The sequence below is a fragment of the Heteronotia binoei genome, chromosome 7 (assembly GCF_032191835.1).
Source record: "Heteronotia binoei isolate CCM8104 ecotype False Entrance Well chromosome 7, APGP_CSIRO_Hbin_v1, whole genome shotgun sequence".
NCBI classification, from domain to species: domain Eukaryota; kingdom Metazoa; phylum Chordata; class Lepidosauria; order Squamata; family Gekkonidae; genus Heteronotia; species Heteronotia binoei.
Window position 1 is genome coordinate 87,333,284 of NC_083229.1, and position 23,807 is coordinate 87,357,090.

A 23,807-nucleotide genomic window follows, 5' to 3' on the forward strand; every position below is an offset into this window, starting at 1 on the left:
TGCTTCTGTTTTTGTCTGTTGATAAAAATTGAAATAAATAAAAACACATATGTATGCAATAAGTACTTAAAGAATTACATGGGCAGAGCACAATTGTTTTGGACCACAATTAGCAAAGTTCTTTTCCTTCAGGAAATCCTTGTTTGGAATGGGTTTACCATAAAACACCAGGATAAATAGTGGCCTGGGATTATTGAGTCCTTCATGTGTTATCAGTGTTATCATTGATAATGATATTCTGGATTAAGATCAAGTCAGCATCTACCTTCACAGCTCAGTTTCCCCCAGCCCCTGGCTTAAGAGAAGGCAATGTAATTTGGTCTTATTAATACATTTTTATTTGGACAAGTAGAGAACATTTTATCACAATAGTTTGAAACAGCATGATTAAAGTCGGTAGCACTCCCAAGAGTGATTATAGATATGTACAAGATAGGAAGAAAAAAGTTGCACCTCAAAACCAATCATGATCAAGTTAAAAATACCTGACTTGAAGTACATGTGCTAATAGGTTTCCTTCAGGTCATGACCAGCATGAAAAAAGCATTAGGACACAGGTACTCACCAAAGATTTCTCCTAATGGGTACAGCAATATGCTGTGTTTAAGAATTAAAATCAGATTTCTCATTTAGTGTTAGCACTGAGTCCTTAAGGGTTGGGGGACACCCAGTCTCTACTTTTCCCTCATTTACACACTTCTATTCACACTTAAGGATGTGCTCATATGCACACAAATGTATGTCTTTGCAAAGATAAAAACTTTAATAGCTAATATTGGAGGTGACTCTCGCTTCTTGGTACAAATCTGCCTTTATAGGCTATGAGAATTTCAGCTATCAGTTCCTAAGCAGGGGAAAAGCTAAGTTAACTCCTTGGGAGAAAACAAATGCCAGTCTCTGGAAATAACATTCCTTCAACATTGAAAATGCTCTGCCAATTCAAGTTTCACATATTCAGGAAGACAGAAGATTTAAGGCTCCGGTGGCAAATACAATCCTCTGAGCAGTTTTTCTAGAGTCAAGATTCAACAGGTAATGTTTATTTTTCCCCCTTGACTCTTAAAATCCTTGGTTGTGGGATTAGGTAACATCCAAAAGAAGTTAAGCTGACAAGAGAATCACTCCTCCAAGAAAAAGGAGGTTCAAATCATCCATTTCAGGAGTACTTGGACTGCCCCGTGATTTTGTAACTTTTTAATTAAAATTATAGCAACGTTCAGGGACTACTTTTAATATGTTGAAGAGGCAGTGCTCATGGCATCTTCAGCAATTTTGGTACTGGCAGGGTGGACACTTGCAAAGTATTTAACATCGCTGTCATTATCCATTTGAAGGGCCACGATTGTCTGTTCCACTGCTTCTTGATAGGAATTGACACAGATTAGAAAATATTCTGGGCACAAAAGAAAAAGAGAATTAAAAACTAGCAGTATAATTTAGAAATCTCATGTATCTCATGTAAACCCCCAAATTAGGGTGCAGATTATTAATACTACTCAAAATAATAATAATTTAAAACATTTCTTTAATATGGAATTTAAAAACTAAGAACATTAAAATTTTAAATTCTTAATCACCTGCTGTTATGCTTTGGCAAAGTTTGCCCTTTCTCATCAGCTCTGGAGACCACACAGCAGCAGTCCTCCAGCTTCTACTTGAACCCAAGTTCCTTCCATTCAAGGTGTCTATGAAGCCTCTAAGCAGCCTTAAAGCAACCAAATGACTATTCCACTCCTGAGATCAACCAGGAGCGCCTACCTGAATCACATCATCCATGTTTCACGGCAAGAGCACAAAAATCAAAGAGTGATCATTTGCAGGAATTGCCTTCTGGAGGCCAGAAACAGGATAGTATATAAAAGACGGAGTTTTCAGAGTTCAGAACACTACAGATAACCGATGGGTTACTCAATTTTCTTATTCCTGCCATCCTATGTTTTGGGATGAGACAAGCTATAAATCTAATAAATACAGCCAGAACTGAGCACACGCAGGCTTAAATTTTGCCAAGAACTTTGCACCCTTGGTTTCAGGTATTGAGCACCAGTCCAAAACAACAGATTCAGCAATCACATGATTGGCTTGAGAAAAATATGATGGCATAAGTGGCTTCTTGCTCACAACTAGCATACAAGAGGACACAAAGGAAATGTCTAAACATTTGATTTGACAATTTCTACACAACAGAAAATGCAGTAAGAGTATATAGCTTAACCAACCCTTCTCTAAAAGAGTTTGCCTTAAGGTTTTTGCAAGCAGGACTCTAACATTTGGAACTCTATCTGAGGCCAAGTGCAGTAGATGAGGCAGTAGATACTCAGCAAATTGGTCCATTGGCAGGCAGTCATCTTCAATGATAGTCTGAAAAGAACGATGAAGCACTAGAGTCAGAAGAAATCTAAATTCATTTCCATAGCAGCTCATGAAGTCCTAGTGTAAATTAATACCTCTAGTCATCAATTACTTGGAAAGCTACATAGTTGATATCTCTTGTCCTTAGCATATATATCCAAGAAAAGGACAAACTTCATTAGGCTCAACCAGTGGAAAGCTTTCGAAAGCTCTTTTATCCTTGCATAAGGACCAAAGTAACAAGAATAATAAAATAACAAAACAAAAAGAACTGAAGTTTATAGCGTAAAAAAGGTAATTCCCAAATGACTGCACATTATCCTTCTATGCAGGAGTTTTTAAAAATCCAGAAACAAAAATGGGGAAGCCAAATAAGTTGCTGGGTAGAGCATGCCTACAAACAAAAATTATAGGCCCACTGATGAGTTGCAAATCGACAGACAACCCTGTTGGGCAGGCTAGATTATACCCTACCTAAAACACCAGCCATTTCCCTTCCTGACCAAGTTCCACGCCATAACCCTTCCCTGTATCTTTCAGCTACCATGTTCAAAGCAGCAGCTCCTTACCAACAAGAGGTAGAGGAGCTGAGCAAGAAGCATAAAAAGTTGCCTCTTGCTGGAAGCAAGTTCTACTCTAGCACATTGCTCTAAATGCAATTAAAGCTTTCTGATCCTGACCTAAGAACCAACTATAAAGCTCTAAATGTGTTTTTCTTGTCACCCAGTCCCACCACAGTCTCTCTGAAAAGCTGCTACTAAAGACTGTAGTAGACTTGTTATTGAGTGACCAGTTCTCATAACCAGAGAAGAAAAAGTAATGGACTTGCTACAGTCATGTCAAGCATCTCAGAAGCCTCCTAGTTTTTCAGGCGAGACTAAAAAAAGGTAAAGGTAGTCCCCTGTGCAAGCACTAGTTGTTTCCAACTCTAGGGTGACATCGCATCACAATGTTTTCACAGCAGACTTTTTTACTGGGTGGTTTGCCATTGCCTTCCCGAGTAATCTATACTTCCTGCCCCCCCCCCCAAAGCTGGGTAATTTTACCAACCTCAGATCGATGGAAGGTAGCTGGCTGAAGGCTGACTCAGCCTTCCATCCTTCCGAGGTTTTCAGGTGAGACTACTGACCTGCTTATGCTGGAATATTTTTTTAGTATCTAAGATGCAAAAGATCTCCTGTTTCATTTTGCTGTTTTGCAATCATTCTATTTTTTTTAATCCCTCTACATAAATTAGTACTAAACTGTAGATCAATTAGGAAAATTAAAAGCACTCTTACCTGGCAGATAAATACAAAAGCTTGTCGACCAGACCATTTTGGGCATCTACAGAACTTTTCAACAAGTTCATTCATGAGGTCTACTACAAAGGTTGGTGTTGGAGAATTATACAGCTTCTTAACCATATCACTAACCTGGAAGACAAGCAAAGGCTCCCACTAAATGTCACGTTCTAAAATTATTTACTATATATATTCCATTTAAATGACTACTCTTTAGTTCATACCAATTTGTAGGATATCCAGCGAACAGAGGAAACTTTGTCTGAGCAAAGACTGAGAGCAATGGGTCGTAGGTAATCATATATGTCTCGGGCAGTATACAGATCAAGAAGCAAGATCAGTTGCCTGCAATAATAAAATGAATGAAGGATCAAGATTAGTCAGAATTCTAGAAGATTACAATTTATTTATTATTTTGGATTTTTATTCTGCCCTTCCTGTAAGCAGGCTCAAGGTGGATAACAACATAGTTAAACAATAAAAAAACAGTCAAAACATTAAAAACAATTATACAGCTTAAGACAACTAAAAATTGTGAGATATAAATACAATCCAGCTATAAGCCCATATGGATGGATGAACGGAGTCAAACAAAACTACATATTGTCAGTGTCCATAGGCAAATGAATGGGCAATTTTTGCAGGAAGACCAAATGACTACAAGTCCACTGCCTCAACCAAAAGCCCGGTAGAACAACTCTGTACTGCAGGCCCTGTGGAACCATAAAAAACTCCACTGGGTCCTGACTTCTGATGGGAGCATGTTCCATTAGGTAGGAGCCAGGACAGAAAAAGCCCTGGCTGTAGTTGAGGCTAAGTAGACATCCTTTGGGTCAGGGATAACTAGGAGGTGTTGCTCAGCAGAGCACAAAGCTCTCTAGGGGGAATATGTGGAGAGGCAGTCCCTTAGATATGCCGATCCCAGACTGCTCAGGGCTTTATGGATTATACCATCATCTTGAAGCGAATCTGGTACTCCACTGGTAGCCAGTACAACTGGTGGAGCACCGGTTGGATACACACCTGCATAGGCACTGCAGGCATGCCACCACATTTTGCACCAGCTGGAATTTCTGGGTCAGGTTCAAGGGCAAGCCTGTGTAGAACAAGTTACAGTAACCTAACCTGGAAGTGATCATTGCATGGGCCATTGTGGCGAGATCCTGGGCAGAGAGGTAAGGAACCAGTTGCCTGCCCTGCTGTAGGCAATAAAAGGCAGACCTGGCAACCGTGGTGACCTGGGGCTCCATGGAAAGCAAGGCATCCAAAATGACTGCGAGGCTCCTAACCCTTGGCACTGGTACGAAAGGCACCCTTGTTGAGGGTTTAGAGCCTAATTCCCAAACCAGCTTTGCCCCGGCTGAGACACAGGGCCTCCATCTTTGATGGATTAGTTTCAACTGGCTCTGCTTGAGCCACCAGCCACAGCCTCCTATGCCTGGCCAAGATTTTCTGGGGTGAAATCCAGGCAGCTGTCCATCAGCAGGCATGCTGATGACAACCCAGCCCAATACCTCTGAGCCAGGTGAGTGAGGGGGCACATGTAGATGTTTAACAATAGCACTGGGAGACTGACTCACTGAGTGCCACCATCATGCAGGAAGTGGAAAATCACTGTAAGGCAGTCTCCTATGTCAGTGAAGTGGTGGGTCAATAGATCATAATTGACTGTGTCAAATGCTGCTGTCAGATCTAAAAGCAACAGCAGCACTGATCCAGAGGTCATCTGTGAGGGTAACCAGCGCTCTCTCTGTCTCGTAACCAGGGCAGAAACTGGAATGGAATGGATCCAGGATAGATGCTTCATCCAGGAAGGCCTGGAGCTGCTCAGCTACTGCCCTCTCAACTACCTTACCCAAGAACAGTTAGTCTGATACTGAGTGGTAGTTGGATAGAACCATCAGGTCCAAAGATGGTTTCTTTACGAGCAGTTGTACCACCTCCTCCTTCAAGTTGACTATCTCTTCCGGGGGGCCTGAGCACCATCCCTGCAGACCTTGACCAGTTAGGATGGGCATGGGTCCAGAAGGCAAGTGACAGGTCTTATAGCTACCATCAGCATCATCCAAAAAGAGTTGGTTGAATTGGTCTAAATATGGATAGATAAGGGGCTTCTAGTTCTTTTACAGTTTCAACTGCAGTCAGGAGGTCCTGGTGGAGTGAAATGACTTTATCTGCAAAATAGCTTACAAATGCCTCACAGCCAATAGCCAATTCCCTACTACTTTCTTTGCCTTGTGACAATGTAGTCAACGACCAAATAGTTCTAAATAACTGGGGCAGGCAAGAACTTGAAGATACAATGGAGTCCGTGTAGAAAGCTTTCTTCATGGCCTTCACCACTACCTCATAAGCTTTTATACACATCCTATAAGATGTTATTGCCACTTCGTCACGAGTTCACTGCCACCTTCGCTCTAGCCATCTCAGCTCTCATTTCATCCTCCGTAGCTTCGGGTTACACCATGGATCCAGTTTGGCATGAGGATGGAGAGGGCACTGGGAAGTGATCTCGTCAATGGCTTCAAAGAACTGGGAATGCCAATCCTCCACCAGCACATCTAACGAGGTGTCAGGGGGCATCAGATCCCGCAGAGTATCCTAAAGCTGCCTTGGGTCCATTAGGCTCCACGGGTGAACATAAAACTGCTCACCACCTAAACAGGAAGGGCTTGGAATCTAAGCCAGATCTTCAAGGCAAAATGATCCAGTCATGGCACTGCTTCTTGCAGTGATACAATGGTTACCATCCACTGGAAACAGAGAGCTGGCTATTTCATATACCCAAGCTAAAAACACTATTATCTGTGTTTATAATTTAAGCTGATTTTGTCAATGTAATACAATATCCTGCATCAGACCCCCATGCTAACTCCACATTAAATTATTGCAATGTGCTTTATACGTGAATACTCTTGAAAGACTGGAAGTTTCAGCTAGCCCAAGAGACCATATTGTTCCAATTTTTCAGTGGCTAGTAGAGATACTGATACTGACCTTTAAAGCTGTAAACTAATGGTATGTACAAAGAAACTTTCTTATCTCTCTCTCATCCTTGGGCAGGCTAGGAATCCAGTGGTGATTCTACACAGTAAGGCTATTTGCCTCCACTGCTACACACTGTAAGGAAGACAATTTTATACTTCCAAGGGCTACAGGAAGCGGCAAATAGCCCAAACACAGGTCCCATCCTAGTAATATTCCAAATAAGGCTAGGAAGTGGAAACTACTGGGTTCTAGTGCCTGATCTAACAGCTTCATATCGTAAGCCAGGCAACAGCACTCAACAGCTTCCTCCCTCTCCTGAGCCTTGACAGGAAATACACCCAGAGGTTTCTTCATTCTTTGCCACAAAACAAAGAGTTCCACATCTTTTCATTCTAAGCATATTTAAATCTGGAACAATTTTAATTTACTTCAGTCTTTGGGGGAGTAAGCCCCCAAAGTGGGATTTCTTTTAAAATAAACATACACAGTTTCTCATTTGGCAAAGAAAGGAAACAACATACTTCCCCACCTTCTCAATATCACTTTGAGTCCTCACTGAAAGTCTATATTAATACTTGGAGTCACCTTTCAGAGAGAGTGATTTTTTTTACTTCCAGGTGTAAATATTCCTCAACAGCATTTATATTTCTGCTTATTATGAGGACATATAATCACACACAAACTTAACACTGCCCTGCTATTTACACTTCTTTTCACACTGTAAGGGAACGTTTACGTTACTTTGGATTTTGTTTTTAAATATTGGTTGTGTATATTTACCCTCACATCTTAAAAACAAAAAGATGCAGCTGTGCAGGTTATTCAATTGTCAGGATATATGTGTTCTGCAGATTCTAATTCTCTTCTCTCTGACCCCAACACACAAATCTAGTGTGTATGCAGTATTCTTGCTGAAGTTGTCTGAGAGCCCTAAGCTGAGCCTGGAGCTCTGTGGGAAAGAAGCACAATAAACTGTAATGATACATACTCTGCCAGCTCAGCTCGGAAACGCCAGTTCCTACTGTTATCTGTCACTAAAAACTCCTGAAGCTGATAAAGATATTCTCGCCTTTTATCAGGATGTAGCAGCTAGAAGAAAGTATGAACACAGTTAGGGTAATGCAACACTGATATGAACATCTTGATATGAACAAGATGTTTAGCATAAATAAAAATGTTCTAAAAAGTGCTTTCAGAGTTCCCTGAAATATCCTGGAACATAACTGAAAATCAACGTTTACTAAAAATATTTCTATGCCACCCAGTTCAGGGTCCCCAAGGCAGTGAAAACAGTAAAACATTAACAAGCATATAAAACACAAATAAAACAAACACATAAACATTACACACATATAAGCAGAGAGTAGCACTAACAACAGTTAGTGAGGGAACGCCAAACAAAAATTTTCATCTGTTGGTGATGGAGGGAGACAAACAAACTTCTGTCCACTTTTATTCCATATGGCAATTGAAATGGTTTTTTTTAACTGCAAGCTTCATTATCAGTAGAACCCACAGATTTATGAGTGGATGAGGAAAGAAAGTAGGCATAAAGTATAATTTACCTTCAGAAAATCATGCAGGTGCTTCAGCACACCTATCCTGACTTCATCGAGATCCTTCAAAAAGCCATTGAAGACTGGGACCAAGTCACCAGCTGTAAGCTGGTCTCCAAGAATAACTGCAAGTTCATGTATAGAGAATGCCAATGTTCTTCGAACTTTCCACTGAGAGAAAACAATACACATTCACCCATTAGGTACACCAAAATGCACTATACAAAATGGTTTCAGTACCATGTTAAGTTTTGTTGCATAGTCATATATTTTACTAGTTCTACCTCATTTCCAGCCCTTGACAGTGAGTATTAACACCAAGACCACTTGTGAAGAGCTGAGGAGTGATTCTGGATGCCTCCCCCTTTCAATGGTGGTACATATTAGGGATGTGCAAAAAAAAAAATTGGATTTACACGGATTCGGAAGTATACGGGGGGAAAAAATTCGGAATCCCCGTATACTCCTGAATACCGCATTCGGAATAGCCGCATATACGGTAGATGCACGGCTATTACCGAATATACGGCCCTATTATACCCTATGGGCCATTGAAATCAATGGCAAATAGGGTATATTTGAAGCCGCATGGAGGGGAGGGGGTTTGAGGTAGAGCCCCCAAATCTGCAGGGGACCTGCAGGGGACTCTCCCCTCCAACCCCCCAAGTCCCAAAAAGATTGGGCCAGGGGATCCCATTCCAGGGGCACCCAAAGAGGGTGCCCCTATTCCATCATTATACCCTATGGGCCATTGAAATCAATGGCAACATAGGGCATAATTAGAGGCTACTGGGGGGCAGGGGGTTTGAGGGAGAGCCCCCAAATTTTCAGGGGACCTGCAGGGGACTCTCCCCTCCAACCCCCCCCCCCCAATCCCAAAAAGATTGGGCCAGGAGGTCCCTGTCTTTGGGCTCCCCAAAAGGCCCCATTGCTAACAATGATAGGGAAAGCCCAATTAGCCACTTCCTCACTGTAATTGTCTTGGGAAAAGTGGCTCTGGGGAGCAGGGGGTTTTGAGGAGAGCCCCCCAAACTGCTGTGCAGCTTCAGGGCACTGTCCCACACAAAACCCACAAGGCCAAAAAAAATTGGACCAGGGGGTCCAATTCCTGGGGCACCCAAAGCCAAACCTAACCACATCAGAGAATCTCTATAGGACCCAAATGCACTACATCCCTCTATCTACTCTATGAACCCTGCAGGCCTGGAAGCAATATAAACCCAGTTGCCAACGTCACTGCCACACAAAACACAATCTGCTCAAGGTCTGCTCTGCAGACCTGGCTGCAGCAAACCCAGATGCCAGCTCTCCAGCCCTGCCCCAAACAACACGGGGAGAGCTGGCCAACCACAACAAACCTGCTGGTTCTGGGTCTCTCACCCAGGTGCCAGCCTCCCTGCCACAGAACACACAATCTACAGATGCCAGCTCTCCAGCCCTGCCCCAAACAACACGGGGAGAGCTGGCCAACCACAACAAACCTGCTGGTTCTGGGTCTCTCACCCAGGTGCCAGCCTCCCTGCCACAGAACACACAATCTACAGATGCCAGCTCTCCAGCCCTGCCCCAAACAACACGGGGAGAGCTGGCCAATCACAACCAACCTGCTGGTTCTGGGTCTCCCACCCAGGTGCCAGCTTCCCTGCCACAGAACACACAATCTACTCTATAAAAACAAGAAAGTGACCCAGCCCACACACACCCTCGCCAACCCCCACACCAACCAGAGGTAATTTTAAAAAACCAAAACAAAACCAGCAGAATCACAAAAGGCCAAGCAAAGCAACTCAAGTGTTTAAAAAGTGGCCTTTCACCAATAAGAAAACTTAGGCCAAATCAGTCAACAACACCCCCCACCCCCAAACCAGGAAAAGTGACAACAGGAAAAAAAGGCCAAGCAAAGCAACTCAAGTTTTTAAAAAGTGGCCATTCACCAATAAGAAAACTCAGGCCAAATCAGTCAACAACAACACCCCCACCCCTAAAACCAGAACCAGGAAAAGGGGGACAAAAGTGGCCTTTTAAACAATGAAAATTAGGCCAAACAGCACCACCACCCCCAATAACCTGAAGAGAAAAGTAACACAGCAGCAACACAACACAGCAGCAACAAATCAATCACTGAAATAGTAAAAAACTCAACTTTTAACAATACAGGAACTTCCCCCCCCCCCCAAAAAAAAAACCCCTTCACCCTAACCCCAAGAAATCCAAGCCACCCAAATCAGGAGAAGTAAAAGGACACTGCACTTTTAAAAGTCCTCTCACTAAATTAAGATATGGGCAAATTAGCAAAAAAACCCCACCCCAGGCCCCCACCCCCAGCAGAACCTAACCCCAACCCCAAATAGGCTACCCTACCCACCCAGTACTCACCCACCCAAATCTGGACAAGTAAAGGGACTCTAGTCCTTTTACCAACAAAAACTAAAACAAGAACCCCAAAACTGTCTTACCTTGTCTTCTCTGAGTCCAGGGAAGTAAGGCTGAGTGAGAGAGCAGCAGGCAGCAGCAGCTGAAGCCAAGGGCCAGCCACCAGCAGCAGCACAATCTCTCTCTCACACACCAAGCCACACACCAACACAGCAATGGAGGAGTCCAGCAGGAAGACTCCTTAAAAAGGTTCTCTGGCCCTACAGAGAGCAATTTCAAAAAATAGCACTGCTCTCTGATTGGCCAGACAACAGTGCTTACTTGGGATACCCAAGTAAGCAAAAGATCAAAATAACAATGTAGCTGATGGCTACAACAGCCCTGCAAAGCATGCATTTGCAATGCATTTTGCAAATGCATGCTTTGGATTGGCTGCTGGGGCTCCTCTTCCCCCTCCCCCCCTCCCCGATCCCAGGGAGGCTATGGGAGAGGCGGGAAGAGGCCACTAAAGGCGGTAAAGTACTAGGCAAGCAGCTCCTTTGAGGCTGCAGAAGCTACTTTCCCGCCTTTGCTTTGACAGCTTTGACAGCCGTATTCGGCTGCCGCATAATAGGAGGCAATGGGAATCGGCTACAGCCAATTCCGTATACAGCCGAATCAGTGTTGATTTGGCTGTATATTCGGTTCGGCCGAACCGAATGCACATCCCTAGTACATATCCCTAATGTTACTAGACTGGCATTTTTCCATCCACACCAAATTTGGCAGCTGGTTCCCTTCCTGTCTCTTAGCCACAATGATCCATGCAACTGTCACCTTCAGACTAAATTACTGTACTTTGCTCTACACAGGGCTAGCCTTGAGAATGACCCAGAAATTTCAACTGGTCCAGAATACGGCTGTGCATGTACTTATACAAGCACTCTGCTAAGAGCCCCACATGCTGCAGGTGTTCCACCAGCTGCAATGGCTCCAGGTTGAATAATGGATCAGATTCAAGGTTTTGTAATAATAATATAATAAAAAAAGTTTTGGCCTAGCCTTCAAAGCCCTACATGGTCTCAGACCAACATATCTTTGGGACCATCTTTCCTGGTATGCTCTCCAGAGAGCACTGCGCTCTGTGACAACCTTCTGGTGGCCCACAGCCAAAAAACTATTTGTCTTGCCTCAACCCGGGCCAGAGCCTTCTCAACTCTGCCCCGGACTGGTGGAACACTCTTCCGGATGAGATCCAGGCCCTGCAGGACCTGATACAGTTCTGCAAGGCCTGTAAAACAAAAATGTTCTGCCAGGCATATGGTTGACAAAACAAGTGGGATGCTCAGCATTTAAACAGAACAAATGAAAAAACGCTGAGTAGACTAAAATATAGTCTCTGTACTACAATACACTATAAATAAAATTATTTAATTTCACACTATTGCTGTGTTATTTGTAATAAACACAAATAACTACTCATAACAATAAACCTAAGTCTCTAACAGGACCCTATCACTGGACTATGGATACAGTGAGCATTAAATTTCCATCAACAATAAACAGTTTTCATCAACAGTAATATGACATGACAGTGTTTCCAAGATAGCTTGGGACTTAAAAAACATTCAAATGCAGTGTAGAAACTTTGGAAATCCAAAAAGCCTAGGAAATCATTGTGTTTTGGATGGCCACACCTTCATCAGCTCAATACTCCTTCATCAGCTCAATACTCAATACTACTGCAATATCAAAATACGCACTCCGGCTGTCTGGCAACAAACTCTGTAACAAGGTTCTCAATGCGTTGATTTCCTAGGACATGCATCTCCACTTCAGTTGTCTTCCAGGCACACAGACGTTTTGGACTGCATTGCACTGCATTAGAAAGTAAGCCTAAACTAGTTCGTAGGGTATACAGAGGTTACACTGAGGTATTCACGAACATTGCCCAAAGCAATTTGGAGAGGGTGCCTTCTTATCTATGAATTATGATATACAAGAGTGTCACTCATGAGACACCAGTAATATTCTGCTCCAGATATTCAGCAAAAAGATACCTTCTCCATCTCAAATTCCTCTACATTGTCAGCTGGTTTAGGAGAAAACAGAGCTTAGTGGCAACCACATACAATGGCCGGCTACCATGTGAAGCCAACACTTCTGAATCTTCAGTAGTACAATTATACTGAGGAATAGAATGGCATAGGCCTCTAAGTTACTATCTACAGAATACAGAGAATATTCTAAACAACTTAGGGATTCAGTAGCATCACCTGAATTATGTAGATGAGTACTGAAATATCAGCGATAAACCATTAGAAATGTGTGTCAAGGTAAAAAAAGAAAGAACTTCTTGTCTCAGGAAAGTTACCACAAAAATACAGTAACATTAAAGTGACCCAACATTTTATTTTTTCCTTTTACATTTACACCATCTTTTGTATCAAAGTACTTTCAGTTTCTCCTTAGAATGCTGGAGAAACCAAAGCACAACAGTCCAAACATATGGACTGTTTCTAGACCCATTTCTTTACCTGCATATCAGAGGCTAGAGTCTCATATGTGTCTTTCAAACAGTGCCAGTTTTGTCTCCCCAAGGTAAGTGCCACACCTGGAAGGCTATAGGCACAGTGCTTTGCAATCTCTGTATCAACAGTCTGAGCACGAGAAGGATCTGTCATGGATAAATACTGGTCCAGCAAGGCCTGAGGTACAATGTCCTAAAAGGGAAAGAAGAGTTTTAAAAATTCAGCCTGACAGATCTGCTTCGCACAGATCTGAATTGAAAGATAAACTATGCTAGCAATCAAATAAGTAAAACCTGCTAAAATACGAAGTCAAGTCCAGGAGTAAATGCTTGTCTTTGGCCTCATAGTACTGGTAGCCCTTACGGCAAAAGGGAAATGAAGAGCTGTTAGGGATGGGCATGAACTGTGTGATAAGCTGAAATTCATGCTGAATTCTGGCCAGATGAGGGCTTGGGAGGCGATGTTTGGCACACATGTGGTCTCCGAAGAAATCTCCAAGCCCTTAGGTACAGCTCAGGATTGTTCGGAAAACGAAACCCACCCAGAAACTCTGGCACAAAAATACTAGACACTAGTCGGGATGCTGTTTTCCAACTGTGGAAGCACATATAAGGACCCTTCTAAGCTTGACAGGCACTGCAATGGAGTTCCCATTTGTTGCAATGTGACTCAGTTCTATAGGAGTGTAGGACAAACACGTTCTCTTTGTGGAATTGTGGTTTTTGATGGAGAGGGTATGCTCACAAAAGAGCTTTGCTGTTGGGCATGGTGGTGGGCATTGCTTAGCTAGCTTACTCAGTCAGGGGCCAGAGGGCCTTGCTTTGCCCTATGGTTCTGCTGTGTTGCAATTCAGTTTTTGTTTGCTGCAAAGGGTGGAAAAACTGGGATTGAATTCTTCTTTCACATGGCATTTTGGTTTTGCAGGACTTTCCAGCTGTCTACTTTCTTTGGTGGTTTCTCTTTTCTTTTCATTGTATTTCTCACATCCCCACTTTGGGTTGCAGGAAGAACTGGGGTCACTTTTTCGGTATTCAACTTAGTCCTCTGCCCCCCTCTGCACACAGGGCTTATTGTTTTGGGGTTATCTGTGTTTGTCTCTACTGACCACTGCCTTCCATTTGAAACCCCTTACTGACCTGCTTCTTCTTGGGGGTGATCTGTGCTTGTCTGTCTGCTCCCCTGCTTTGCTCTCTGGGAACTAACCCACCTGTGCTGCAGTTGAATGCTTGCCTGGTCAGGAGTTCAGCACCATGAGAAGGAGTAGAAGGGGGTTACACTTTCCCCTGTGCCAAGTTGTTGTGGGTAACAAGCACAGCCTTCCCCCCACCAGTGGAGGACGCCTCCAGCACATCATCGGGAGTCTCAGTTCCCACTTCCCCTGCTCTGTCTACATCTGCAAGTCTCTAAATTGCCAGTTTTTGGTGTTGCCGCCTACACTACAGTATGCAACTGTTTGGAAGGGAGGACGGTGATGGCGATGACCTGGAGGGTGGTGGTGGTGATGCATCCTCCCCTTCCACATCCCAGAAATTAGGACGCAGGAGTAGCAAGGAGTTGGGAATGGGGATGATTAGGACCCTGCTGGAGAACTGCTGGAGCCTGGCTGGCCACTTCTCACACCGCATCAAGGCTGTGCATCTGCTGCGAGAGGGAGGGGGAGAAGCATGAACATTGGCTCGTCCAGGATGTGGCCATATGGTGGAACTCCACCTATGCCATGATTGCGCATTTGGTGAAGCAGAGGAGCACAATGCAGGATGTCCTTTCCTCCGTGACCATCCTGCATGGGGACAAGGAGCTCAACATCAGCTCTAATGACTGGCTGACCCTCTCCCAAATGAAACGTGTCCTAAAGGTCTTCCAGGGCACCATCAATATGCTCTGTGCCTACACAGCCAGCCTGGGGCAAGTCATTCTACTCATTCAAGGGCTAGAATGGGTGCTGGACTCTGCAGTGAAGCCAGGCCCTGATGGGACACCAGTTCTTCCATGGGTCAGGGCATTGGCACACAGGTTGCAGGCAAGCATCAACAACCAGTTGCATACTCTCAGCAAGGAGTGGGAGTACAACCTAGCCTGCATGTGCGACCCTACATCAAGGGCAGCATCACCCTTTGTAACACACAACTTGTTCAGTGAAAGGTGCATACGTTCCAGAGCCCTGAGGTGCATAGATTCCAAAGCCATGGACACAGCCAGAGGCAACTGCTGGTGGAAGAAGGTGAGGAGTGGGAGGAGGAGGGAAAGATGGAGGAGGATGCATGGCCTAATAAAAGATAGGCTAGCAAAAAATCCCATTCTTGTTGTCAAGTGTGAAGTGAAAGGTCAGGAGCAGTACCGGGGGAGGAGGGGTGCTAGGTGTGCAATGGCAGAGGATTCTGTTGAGGTGATGGTCAGGGAGTCTGCTAAACTGCCTCCTTGAGTACTGGATGAACAAGAATGTCATATGTCCAGACCTTGCTAATGTGGCCATCGATCTCCTTTCCTTCCACCAGTGTGCAGAGTAAGCAGGTGTTCTCCCACCTGGGAGACATCCTCAGGTCCTGGCCAGGGTGGATGAGTTGGCCTTCCTGAAGGTCAGCCTCCCCCTGCTGAGCCACCCTGTTCGGGACCTGGCAGAGTAAGATCACAGCTTCCAGTCATACTCCTGCATGTCCCCCCATTCCTTTTCCTCTCTGGGTGATCCTGACATGAGGCCCATGGGTTGTGGCCCTGGCACTTGGTGGGAGGATGGCCCAGAGTCAACCCTAACAACATAAACCTCACCCAGAAGAACCCTAGTACGCCCTGAAGCAACATCCTCCTCATAGCACTAGCTCATAGTATTTGTCGGATGTGACTTGTCATTGTTGCATCATTTTTCAGGCTAATTTAGGGGACTTCCAGTCATTCCAGGCACTGGGAGCAGCCTGTGTAAACTACCTAATGTAACCTGTGCCTGGCAGGCAGATCCATCCTGAGAATGGGACATTGGCAGCTGGCTGCATCCTCAAGAAAGCAAGTGTTGTTGAGTGGTTCTCATTATTGGTGGGAGGGGCACATCATGGTGGAGCGGCCACAGTTGGGAATTCTATAGCTAAGTCCACCCAAGAAGAATTGTTGCAGCGCTATTCTCTTTCTCCCACAGCACTAGCAGGGTGATTCTGGGAGAGGTGGGCAAGCATGGCAGGCCAATGGAATCCTCCTAGTTCCCAGGGCGATTTGTCTTCTTTCCCATGGCAACTTGTCTTCCTTCCTTGGCAAGCTGTTACTCGGATCCCCCAAATCAGGGCATATAGAGGGGCATTCTGAGGAGGTCCACCACAAGTTTGATGTGTCTAGCTCACACAGGGTCCATTCTATACACTCCAGAACCCACACCTGACATATCCCCTGAAAACACTTTCCTGAGAGCACCTTGTTTGGGGGTCAATCTTCACCAAACTTGGTGTGAAGGCAGAAGAGAGTCAGCTGGAGATGTCCTATGATTTTGGACCCTCTAGGTCCCCAGTGGAGCCATCCCACTGTATCCCAAACCAATTTGGTTCAGCAGAATGACTGGGTTCAGAAAACATCATGAACCCAAATCAGATTTTTCTGGTTTGTGCCCATCCCTAAGAGCTGTACACAAAGCTTGACATGGAACAGCCATTCCTGGCTGTCATGACACATGAGCCAATGCTTGCCAAACTACATGCACAACTCACATTTGCAACTCAGGTGCTCATGAACCAACTACAGTTACCTAGGCTGAACAACAATTTTAAGTATCACAATTAAGTATTCTAAAGAAGAGACAAAAGCTAAATGGACAATTTTAAGCAAAGCAGACTGTCAACTAAATTTTCGCCTTAGAGAAATTTAACAGATACTGTCGTCATATGTAAAAAGTTCTACAATCAACTGAAATGTACAGAAAAAGCTCTTTAAATACCTGAATTTTAGATTTTTTTTCTTCTTCAAGACTGAAACTACTGTTAGTGCTCAAATCTGAATCATTGTGAATATAGCGAAGAGCAGATTCTACAATATTCTGTGGTGGAAAGCAAAACAATGTGGCTTATAACACTCAAGACTTTACATCCAGAAATAGTAATTTAGTTCAATTAAATAATTTCCATCAAAGTTTCAGAAATGTTTGCAGTGTTTTCATAAAATACCACTGCTAGTACTTGATATTTATAACCCAACTCTGCCCCCAAATAAGTTAACAACCAAATATTTGAAACACATGTGCAATCCAGAGATAGCAAGGTATGGTTAAATCTTGTTGAAATCAAAAGTTTTAACTAGACGTGGACAGCCCCCTCATCGCTAACTTTCACTCAAACTGAGCTTTTGAGGTTGAATAGTCTAAAAGTTTATTTTATTCAAGTTCAAGCCTGGCATTGGTAAACCTAATAATGCTGGCAAGAGGACCATAGAATTCTTAATTCCCCTGCAAATTCTCCTTTTCCTCTTCATGTATCTGCTGTGCTAGGGAATGGGTGATGCACTGATAGCAGAGAAGGGGAAATCCTTGCAACTGTTCCTCTGTATCTTTTTCTTCTTCCACTTCCTCCCTCCATTCGTGCATTTTAAGAATCATACCACCACCTAGGAAGATCCGTTACTGTCAAATTCTGCAAAAATAAATTCCCAGACTGCATGAGATGGGGGGAAAGTGGAGAAAAAGAAAAAATGGAAGGATAACACAGCAAATACTCTCTCCTCTTTGTACTGCTTCCTGTTGCCTCCCCATCAACAGGACAGATAAACTGGGGTAGAGGGGAACAGAATTATTCTCTGGCTCAGATTTATCATCCAAGCCAGAGGAATTCAGCTACCAAGGAGCTCATATATATCACCCTAAAGAGTCTTGAAGCTGCTGAAGCTCATATGCCAAGCCAAGGGTATGAACTTCATCAACTTATTTTGTTTTAACACACACACTAAATAAATTCACAAAGTTCACATCATAAATGGCATTTCCTGCAAGGTCTCAATAGGGAAGCATACCTTATTTACTCAAAAAGAAGACAATCATGAATGTAACAAACTCTGCCTCCTTTAAAAATGTTATACACAAAAAGATTTTTATTAGTGGAGATAAATGTAAATTGTATGTGAACTTAAAATGACCCCCTCTTCTCTGATATTACTTTTATGGCATACCTAGGAAAAAGTCTAATCGTGCATTTGAGGAAATACATTACAGAGACCATCATATTTGTTCATTATACATTAAGTTGCTACAAGCTACAATTTTGAAATACATCCATAAATCTTTTATACGCATATTTACCTTTTCCTTTTCCAATTTCAAAAAATCATGTGCAAAACTGACCCTAGGCCTAATTGCTATGTATTGCACACTACATTCCTATTATATTTGTTTTACCTCTACCACAAGACTCAGAAACAATGTCTAAAGGTAGTTCAGTGTAGCATCTAAATGGCCAAAAAATTTTTTACTATCCTGTTTTGCTGAGAGGAATACAAACTATAGTGGTTGTTTAAATGCAATGCTAGAACGGTGGTGTGCATCAGCCATTTATTGATTTGACATCTGTGTGCACAAATGATTTGTGCACAAGCACAAAACTCTTCCATGTTCATGTTGTGGCAAATCATTGCTTGATTTATGTCTGAATCATGCCTAAGGCAAAGTTCTTTTGAACTGTGACGTTTAGAGATGCTGAAGACTGAACCTGGGACCTTCAGGATGCAAATCATTATCTTTAACAATGAGTAATAGAACCTCCCCCAACAGCTGTTTTTATCTGGTTAATTACAGGTGTGCTGTTCCACCCTGATAATACAGAGTTCAGGTCTTGAGCAGATTTCTCTTAAATATTTGCCTGCCAGGACACAAGGCTTTTACTGGAAAACAACTTGGTAAACACTTCATTTATTTTTACAAATGATAATACTTCAGTTTTAATGGGAGCTTACAGCTGCAAGATCTAGGGGGCAGGACCAAAATTTAACTTCAAGTACTACAACAAATGGCATCATTGCCCAATGTAAAAAGACAACTCAATTGCGAAATTTGTCTCAGCTGTCTCAGCCCTTGTATCAAAAAAATAAAAAATAAGTGTCTTCTGTTGCTCAAGATTTGTGAATCAATGAGTTTCTAAGATTATAAAATCAAAGGAAAAAGGAAAAGACAATTAGGCAGAACTGTACACTACTTCACCCTACAGAAGGCACTGTTTCCTACAAAGAACAAAAATAAAAGCTATTTCTTCTTTAACAATAAAGGTTTTCCCATTAGTATTTTAAGTGATACATTAAAAGCAACCAAGTATTTACCTCAACAGCATTGGTGAGTGAAGGCACAGTGTCATCCTGAATTAACTCGCAGTTCAGCTTGTCTTTGATCCCCAGTTCACTCTGACCATCCACCAATTTATCAATACTGGCAGTAGCTTCTTCTAGAGGGTCCAGACCTGAGGCTCGGAGGGCAGCAGAAAGTACTTCCACTTGTGCTGTGCAACAAATTAAGTACAGTATGTTAGATATTTGCTTCATAGCTACAACTACAAGTATTTCATTACAATCTATTTGTATTCTCCACAGCTGCTCTGCAATACATAGGTACTTACTCTCTCTTTAGCAATCCCTGCAACTATTGTGTTTCCCAAATGATGTCCAGCTTCATTATCAGTCCAGGTAGCAAGAACTTAAATAGTTAAAAGCAGAATTATTCCACCACTTGCCCCAAAGCTGTTGAACAATTCCCCCCCCCGCCCCCCACGCAAAGTTGTTTTTACTTTAACGGCAGGGGTGAGGATGGTAAAAGACATGCCCCTTCGTTTGGCTTACAAGGTATCATGAGTCATAGAAGTGAACTTTGACAATCAGGAGAACCTATTTTTCATATTGCTTTCTCAATAGTTTATCTTCTTGTTTAAATAAGAAACAAATTGTGTCTGTAAGCCACTTTAAGATTATAGAAAAACAGACTATAAATATTTTATATTTATAAATGTAAAGCAATACATATTTTCAGAATGGTGCATGGTATAGTTCTGGCACAAAGAACTTCAGAGCATGTACGCAAATACTGCCAAATGGAAGTATTTTTATGTGTCCATAACAAGCACATATTTTACAAAAGGAAACCTTCTTTGCTACCCTCAACTCTACAACTCTTTCACCAGTAGCCAGTCCCCATTAAACTGCCTTTATTTTTCAGCATCCCCTTTTGCCCTTCAGGTTCCTTGGTTCTTTCTTTCCAAGATGTCTTGAGAACCACTGCTTCTTGTCACACACTTTGAAAGTGTACATGTCAACCCCACAAGTAGATGTCTATCAGCAATCACATGACAGCTACTAAGTTCATAGGAGAGCACAACATTTAGCCAAAATCAAGGAAAATAAAGGCTCCAACTGAATGGAAACAGCTTGAGCCCTGCTGATGCTAGTAACAAGAACCAAAAGCACTACATTTAGTATTGATGCTGTCACTCCAAGTAAAAAAGTCAATATGCAGACAGAGTCAAGGATAAAATCTAATGAAAAACTTAAACAGGAATGATAGCCCAAAATAAACTGCAGGAAAGTGACTGAAAACTGTTAAACTTTTGATTTTGAAAGAGTTGGTTTATATACCCTGAGAAACTGAAAACAGAGAACCTTCCTCCTGTGTCTGCTTTTAAGTACAGAGCAGATGAACTCAGATATGCCCTAGATCAAGGGACTACTATTGTTGCAATGGATGGAACACTTTTTAAAAAAACAACAACCTGATGTGATATTTATATCCTGCTTCTGTATTCCATAAATCCACAAGAAGAAGAAGATGATATTGGATTTATATCCCGCCCTCCACTCCGAAGAGTCTCAGAGCGGCTCACAATCTCCTTTACCTTCCTCCCCCACAACACACCCTGTGAGGTGGGTGGGGCTGGAGAGGGCTCTCACAGCAGCTGCCCTTTCAAGGACAACCTCTGCCAGAGCTATGGCTGACTCAAGGCCATGCTAGCAGGTGCAAGTGGAGGAGTGGGGAATCAAACCCGGTTCTTCCAGATAAGAGTCCGCACACTTAACCACTGCACCAAACTGGCTCTCCAACTGAACAAGCAATTGTGAAAAAAATTAACACTCTCTTTAAAAGTAGATGTTCTTTGATGATGTGTGGTGACTATCCATTACCACAATCACAAGACTGATAGTCTGAGGTTAGCACTGTCTCTCAGCTTCACCTCAGTTCTACAGGAATAATAATAATGCTTACCCACCTCAGAGGAATATTAGGATTATAAAACACTGAGTATGAAACTCTTTTGAACACTCAGAATCTGCTATGCTTATATTAGTATTAATTGTACAGATCCATTATACGTGGTTTGAAAGTCAGTAAGCGTCTCTTTTCATTGAGTTTTGCTAGGGATAGCTACAAGGAGTTCGTTCCTAATGTCTTAGTTCTTCTAGGCATATACTCAACACTGAACTTTTGTTTTATTTTTCAAAAGAAGATTCTACCCCAACCTCTTGAAAGACCTAAAAACCTAGGCTGAACATAACCAATGTAGTGACCCCTGTCTTAATTGGCAAGCAGCCAGAAACAATCATCGCCACAATATGAATTGCTCTTTTCATCTCTATTGGACTTAACATCTGCTAACACAGCTCACTGCATAACAGGCAAAGCCCTACAATGCATCCTGCCTGTTGGCTGTCACCAAAGCTTTTAGCTTGCGATGGGAATTTGCTTACCAATTAGAATAACATTAAGCTACACAATTGCATCAAACTAATTAAAAAGTTTAGGAATCTAAAGCAACAGAATTTGCATAACACTGTCATAAAATATGGCATACCCTTGAAACACTTGTTGTAAAGCTTTAAAGAATGTTTAATTAATGAAAAATTCTGATACAGTAGCTTAATCACAAGGAAAGACAGACAAACAAATGTGGTTTCCTTTTTATCCCATCTCTTTCATGTTTTCAAAACCCTGTCTCACAGAGAATGGAAATTATTTTATTTAACCATTAAAAAGACCCACAGCAAGGAATTAGGTCTATAGAGAACCTGGAAAAAGTTAGGAAGCTGAAATCATACCACATGCCAGAGAGGTTCAAACTAACTCTGTGTTAAACATTCCCCAGTTGTGTTATTCTAAAATTGAAAGCATATTCAATGAACCTCAACAAGTTACACACCTCACCAAATCGGTGCGCTGTTTCAGTATTCAACACCCTTTTGTTCTCCTGGCTACAGAAATTTGAGGCACCATTTTCCTTCTTCATTCCATACTTAATTTGTACATAACCACCTTTTAAACCATTTAATCTGACTGGTTAAGGCAACACAAGTGATGCATGTGGAGCAGTGGGGAATCAAATCCAGTCCTCCCAGATTAGAGCCTAGAATAGGAGATCAAAACACTCTGAAAAGCACCCTTTCCTTGTTGCACTCTCTGATAGAAGGAACTCACTGAGGCCAGGCTTGGTGACAATCACTGGGTGAATTGCTACCACACAACTTGCATGACTGAGCTAGGCCAAAAGCAGCCACCACACAACCCCATCTGGGTGACTCACTGCTACATAACTTGCACAACTTGGCTAGGCCTGGAGGCAACAACCAACAACCACACAACTCACCCAATTGCAATTTGGTTGGACTTTTCCTGGGGACATATTGCCAAGGTGAGGGAAGGAGGGAAAGCTGAAGATTGGGGAAGCAGATAAAGGTAGGTTGGTGAGTTGGAAGGGGAAAGGCAATGGCAGATGCCAAGAGGAAAGAAGAAGTAGTGTGGAGAGGGGGATATAGTAGAAAATGAGACCCTGTAGGTCCCCTGCTTGTCCCTGATTCATCACATGGTTCTTCACTGTCAACCATCATATGAATCCCCACAGGATTGAAGGGTTATGTGGGCAAATAAAACAGGACTGCGAGAAGGGGGAAAGGCACAGATTAGAACAGCAGCCAAGCAATGTGTTTTCAGTAAGTGCTAAAAGTAACTGGAAATGGAAGGACCTATTAAACACTCAGATATCCAACATAAAGTTTGTAGTATCAGCTCAGCCAACTTCAAACTAAATGCACACAGTGTGTGCAAAGAAAACGATCAATTGGGCACAATCTAGAATAGATTAATTGCAATTGCCTGTGACAGAAATGGAATATGATAGCCATACAATTAAAAGGACAGGTTTCTTACCTGTAACTGATGATCTTCCAGTGGTCATCTGTGCAGTCACACACATGGGTTATCCGTCTGGATCAAACCCGACCTCGGAGAATTCAAAGCAATCTTAAGCATTATTTTGGCACGCACTCCCTCTCGTTCTGGGGAGGAGGCATCCACCGCACATGCCTAGAACGGGAGAGAGGCGCTCCACCCACCCAGTTTCTTCTAGCCGCTGTATAGAGAAATCTAGTAAGTAGAAAAGTTAAAACAATCCAGCAGTGGGGAAGGCTGGGTGGGCGTGTATGACTGCACAGATGACCACTCAAAGATCATCAGTTACAGGTAAGAAACCTGCCCATCTTCTTTGTGGTCTCTGTGCAGTCCCACACATGGGTGACTGGCAAGCTATTTTGCCCAGAGATGGGTGCTGGATCTGTAATAAGACGACAGAGGTTAAGTAGGCATATGAGAAAATAAGGAATGTACTTACAGAATAGAAGACTGGGGACGTCAGTCAAAAATGGAATGTAACACAGCCTGTCCGAAGGACGTGTCACGCCAAGCACGGACGTCTAAGGTGTAGTGCGTGGCAAACGTAGATGGAAAGACCAAACCGCAGCAGCGCAGATGTCTTCCATTA

The 23,807-nt window shown here is 42.9% G+C and overlaps 1 protein-coding gene across 2 annotated transcripts in view; it reads right to left on the minus strand.

Moving 5' to 3' along the window:
* Window positions 1–315: 315 nt before the first annotated feature.
* PPP4R1 (protein phosphatase 4 regulatory subunit 1) overlaps window positions 316–23,807 on the minus strand; it is a 70,370-nt gene continuing 46,878 nt past the window's right edge. For both annotated transcript variants that reach the window (XM_060244013.1, XM_060244014.1), the window contains exons 12-20: window positions 19,336–19,511; window positions 16,976–17,074; window positions 13,069–13,254; window positions 8,189–8,350; window positions 7,612–7,712; window positions 3,860–3,980; window positions 3,633–3,767; window positions 2,220–2,361; window positions 316–1,393 (exon numbers count right to left, since the gene is read on the minus strand). In XM_060244013.1, the coding sequence (XP_060099996.1) occupies window positions 1,230–1,393; window positions 2,220–2,361; window positions 3,633–3,767; window positions 3,860–3,980; window positions 7,612–7,712; window positions 8,189–8,350; window positions 13,069–13,254; window positions 16,976–17,074; window positions 19,336–19,511 (1,286 nt within the window). In that variant the 3' untranslated portion in view covers window positions 316–1,229. The remainder of the gene's footprint in view (window positions 1,394–2,219; window positions 2,362–3,632; window positions 3,768–3,859; window positions 3,981–7,611; window positions 7,713–8,188; window positions 8,351–13,068; window positions 13,255–16,975; window positions 17,075–19,335; window positions 19,512–23,807) is intronic.